At 36.3% G+C, this 4,606-nt stretch overlaps 1 protein-coding gene across 1 annotated transcript; it reads left to right on the forward strand.

Annotated features, from left to right (window-relative positions):
- Positions 1–1,550: 1,550 nt before the first annotated feature.
- On the forward strand, positions 1,551–2,161 carry LOC131833080 (large ribosomal subunit protein uL5-like). Its single transcript, XM_059176313.1, has one exon. The coding sequence runs from the start codon at positions 1,580–1,582 to the stop codon at positions 2,114–2,116; it is 537 nt and encodes a 178-aa protein (XP_059032296.1). The 5' UTR covers positions 1,551–1,579; the 3' UTR covers positions 2,117–2,161.
- The last annotated feature ends 2,445 nt before the right edge of the window (positions 2,162–4,606 follow it).

Below are 4,606 nucleotides of genomic sequence, written 5' to 3' on the forward strand. Positions count from 1 at the left end.
TCTTTCTCTCTGTCAAATAAATCAATAAAATCTTTAAAAAAAAATAAATAAAAGAGAAAGAAAAAAAATAATAGCTGAAGAATTCCCAACTCTGTGGATGGAAACAGAAATCTAGATCCAAGAGGCACAGAAATCCCCCAAAAAAATCAACCCAAGGAGGTCCACACCATGACACATAGTAATTAAAATGGCAAAAAGTAGTGATAGAGAATTTTAAAAGCAACAAGAAAAGAAAGGAGTTACATATAAGGGAAACCACAAAAGGCTATCAGCTGATTTTCAGCAGAAATTTTCCTGGCTAGAAAGAAGGCATGATATATTCAAAGTGCTGAAAGGAAAAAAATACATATATATATATATATGCAGGCAAGAATACATACTCTATCTAGTAAGACCATCATTCAAAATAGAAGAAGAAATAATTTCCCAAACATTCCCAAAAATTACCACTAAACCAACCCTACAAGAAATGTTAAAGAGACTCTTTGAGTGAAAAGGAAAGATCATAAGCAAGAGTAAGGAAAGTAAGAAGCACAAAATCAATAAAAATAACCTATATCTGTAGAAATCAGTCAAGGAACTCACAAAACAAAAGGATATAAAATATAACACCATATATACAACACATGGGGAGGAGAAGAGTAAAGAATGGGTTTAAACGTAAGTAACTATCAACTTAACATAAACTGCTATACACAGAAGATGTGATATACAAACCAAATGGTAACTGTAAATCAAAAACCAATAATACGGGGCACCTGTGGGATCAGTCAGTTGAGCATCTGAGTCTTGATTTCAGTTCAGGTCCTGATCTCAGGGTTGAAGATAGAAGTCATTACATACATCTTTTCTAACCACAAGGTTATGAAATTAGAAGCCAATCAAAAGAAAAAAATCTGGAAAGAACACAAATACACAAAGGTTAAATAATGTGCTGCTACACAATGAATGGGTCAACTAAGAAATTAACAAAGAAATAAAAAAATACATGGAGATGAATGAAAGTGAAAAGCCAACAGTCCAAAAACTTTGGGAAGCAGCAAATGCTGTTCTAAGAGGAAATGTTATAGCAATACAGATCTAACTCAAAAAGCAAGAAAAAAATGTCAAATAAACAATCGAACTTTATGCCTAAAGGAGCTAGAAAAAGAACAGACAAAACACAAAAACCAACAGAAGAAAGGAAATTATAAAGATTAGAGCAGAAATAAACAAAACAGAAACTAAAAAAAAAAAAAAAGATACCAACGAAACCAGAAGGTGATTCTTTAAAAAATCAACAAAATTGATAAAACTTTAGCCAAATTTGTCAAGAGGAAGAGAAAGAGATGACTCAAATAAACAAAATCAGAGGACAAATAACAACCAATGTCACAGAAATACAAAGGATAATGGAATATTATGAAAAAGTATATGCCAACAAATTGGACAATTTATAAGAAATGGATAAATTTCTAGAAACATATAACCTTCCAAAATTGAATCAGGAAGAAATAGAAAATTTGAACAGACTGATTACCAGCAATGAGATTGAAACAGTAATCAAAAAAACTCCCAACTCCTCTTCCTGTTCTCCACCATGGCGCAGGATCAAGGTGAAAAGGAGAACCCCATGCGGGAACTTCGCATCCGCAAGCTCTGCCTCAACATCTGCGTGGGGGAGAGTGGAGACAGACTGACCCGGGCAGCCAAGGTGCTGGAGCAGCTCACAGGCCAGACCCCCGTGTTCTCCAAAGCTAGATACACGGTTAGATCCTTTGGTATCAGGAGAAATGAAAAGATTGCTGTCCACTGCACAGTCCGTGGGGCCAAGGCAGAAGAAATCCTGGAGAAAGGTCTAAAGGTTCGAGAGTATGAGTTAAGAAAAAATAACTTCTCTGATACTGGAAACTTTGGCTTTGGGATCCAGGAGCACATCGATCTGGGTATCAAGTATGACCCAAGCATTGGGATCTACGGCCTGGACTTCTATGTGGTGCTGGGTAGGCCAGGTTTCAGCATCGCAGACAAGAAGCGCAGGACAGGCTGCACTGGGGCCAAACACAGAATCAGCAAAGAGGAGGCCATGCGCTGGTTCCAGCAGAAGTATGATGGGATCATCCTTCCTGGCAAATAAATCCCCGTTTCTATCCAAAAGGCCAATAAAAACTTTTCAGTGAAATGTAAAAAAAAAAAAAAAAAAAAAAAAAACTCCCAACAAACAAAAGTCCAACACAAGATGACTTCACAGGTGAATTTTACCAACCATATAAAGAAGACTTAGCTATTCTTCTCAAACCATTCCAACAAATAAAAGAGAAAGGAAAATTTCCAAGTTCTTCCTATGTGGCCTGCATTACCTTGATACCAAAACCATATAAAGACACTACAAAGGTACCTGGGTGGTTCAGTCAGTTAAGTGTTCAACTCTTCATCTCAGCTCAGTTCTTGATCTCAGGGTCATGAGTTCAAGCTTCCCATGGGACTCCATGCTAGGCATAGAACCTACTTTAAAAAAAAAAAGACACTACCAAAAAAAAAAATTGTAGGTCAATATCTCTAATGAACACAGATGCAAAAATCCTCAACAAAACATTAGCAAACTGGATCCAACAATACATATAAAAACTCATTCACCATGATTAAGTGGGATTTATTCCAGGATGCAAGGATGGTTCAATATTTGCAAATCAATCAATGTGATACATCACACTGATAACAGAAAGGATAAAAACCATATGATTGTTTCAATAGATGCCAAAAAAGCATTTGATGAAGTGCATCCACTCATGATAAAAACCCTCAACAAAACAGGTTTAAAGGGAACATACCTCACCGTAATAAAGGCCATGTATGAAAACCCCACTGCTAACATCATACTCAATGGCAAAAAACTGAACATTGTCCCCTTAAGATCAGAAATAAGACAAAGATGTCCACTCTCACCAGTTTTATTCAACATAGGACTGGAAGTCTTGGGCATAGCAATCAGATAAGGAAAAGGAATGAGAGGCATCCAAATTGGTAAGGAACAAATAAAACTTCACTATTTGCAGATGACATGATAATATATGTAGAAAATATAAAAGATTCCACAAAAAAATTACAAGAACTGATTAACAAATTCTGTAAGATCATAGGATACAAAGTCAATGTACAGAAATCCTTTGAATTCCTGTTACTAATGAAGCAACAGAAAAAGAACTTAAATTATATAATTAAGCCATTAAAAAGAATAAATTTTCCCATTTGTAGCAATATGGATAGAACTAGAGAATATAATATTAAGTGAAATAAGTCAGTCAGAGAAAGAAATACATGATTTCAGTCACATGTGAAGTTTGAATAACAAAACTCAGAAAATTAAAAATAGAGATAGCCTATGACCCAGAAAATGCACTACCGGGTATTTGCTCCAAAGATACAGATGTAGTGAAAAGAAGCACATGCACCCCAATGTTCCTAGCAGCAAGGTCCACAATAGCCAAACTGTGGAAAGAGCTGAGATGCCCTTCAGCAGATGAATGGATAAAGAAGTTGTGGTCCATATACACAATGGAATATTACTCAGCCATCAGAAAGAAGGAATACTTAACTTTGGCATCAACATGGATGGGACTGGAGGAGATTATGCTGAGTGAAATAAGCAAAGAGAGTCAATCATCATATGGTTTCACGTACTTATGAAACATAAGGAATAGCATGAAGGACATTAGGAGAAGGAAGGGAAAAGGAAGGGGGTGTGGAATCAGAGGGGGAGATGAACTACGAGAGACTGTGGACTCTGAGAAACAAAGTGAGGGTTTGGTGGTGGGCGTTGGGATATGGTTTGGTCCAGTGATAGGTATTGGAGGGCACATAGTCCTTGGAGCACTGGGTGTTATACATAAACAATGAATCTTAGAACACACCAAAATCTAATGATGTACTGTATGATGATTAACATAACATAATAAAATTTATAAACTTTACTTTTTTAAGATTTTATTCATTTATTTGACAGAGAGAGATCACAAGCAGACAGAGAGGGAGGCATAGAGAGAGGGGGAAGCAGGCTCTCTGCTGAGCAGAGAGCCCGATGCAGGACTCAATCCCAGGACCCTGGGATCATGACCTGAGCCGAAGGCAGAGGCTTAACCCACTGAGCCACCCACGTGCCCCAAAATTTAAAAATTTTTTAAAAACACAGATGAACAAAGGAAAAAGAGAGAGAGAGACAACCAAAGAAATACTCTTAACTCTAGAGAACAAACTGATGGCTACCAGAGGGGAAGTGAGGGGAGGGGGATGGGCAAAATAACTGATGGGTATTAAAGAGTACACTTATCCTGATGAGCACTGAGTAAGGTACAGACTTGTTGAATCATTGTATTGTATACCTGAAACTAATATAACAAAGTATGTTAACTATACCAGAATTAAAATTTAAGACTTATTAAAAAATTAAATTTTTAAAAAGAAAGAAAAATCTGAGTCCCCCAAAATCTCTGAAAATTAATAACTGACTATAGCAAGGTTGCAAGGTAAAAGGTTAATGTATAAAAGTCAATTATTTTTCTATATTCCAGCAATTAACAAGCGGAATTTGAAATTAAAAACACAATACCCTTTATATTAGACCCCCAAA

This window comes from Mustela lutreola, chromosome 6 (assembly GCF_030435805.1).
Source record: "Mustela lutreola isolate mMusLut2 chromosome 6, mMusLut2.pri, whole genome shotgun sequence".
In the NCBI taxonomy this organism is placed as follows: Eukaryota; Metazoa; Chordata; class Mammalia; order Carnivora; family Mustelidae; genus Mustela; species Mustela lutreola.

Bases quoted from the DNA above. Each gene is read 5' to 3' on its own strand.
- LOC131833080 (XM_059176313.1), top strand. From the start codon at position 1,580: ATGGCGCAGGATCAAGGTGAAAAGGAGAACCCCATGCGGGAACTTCGC.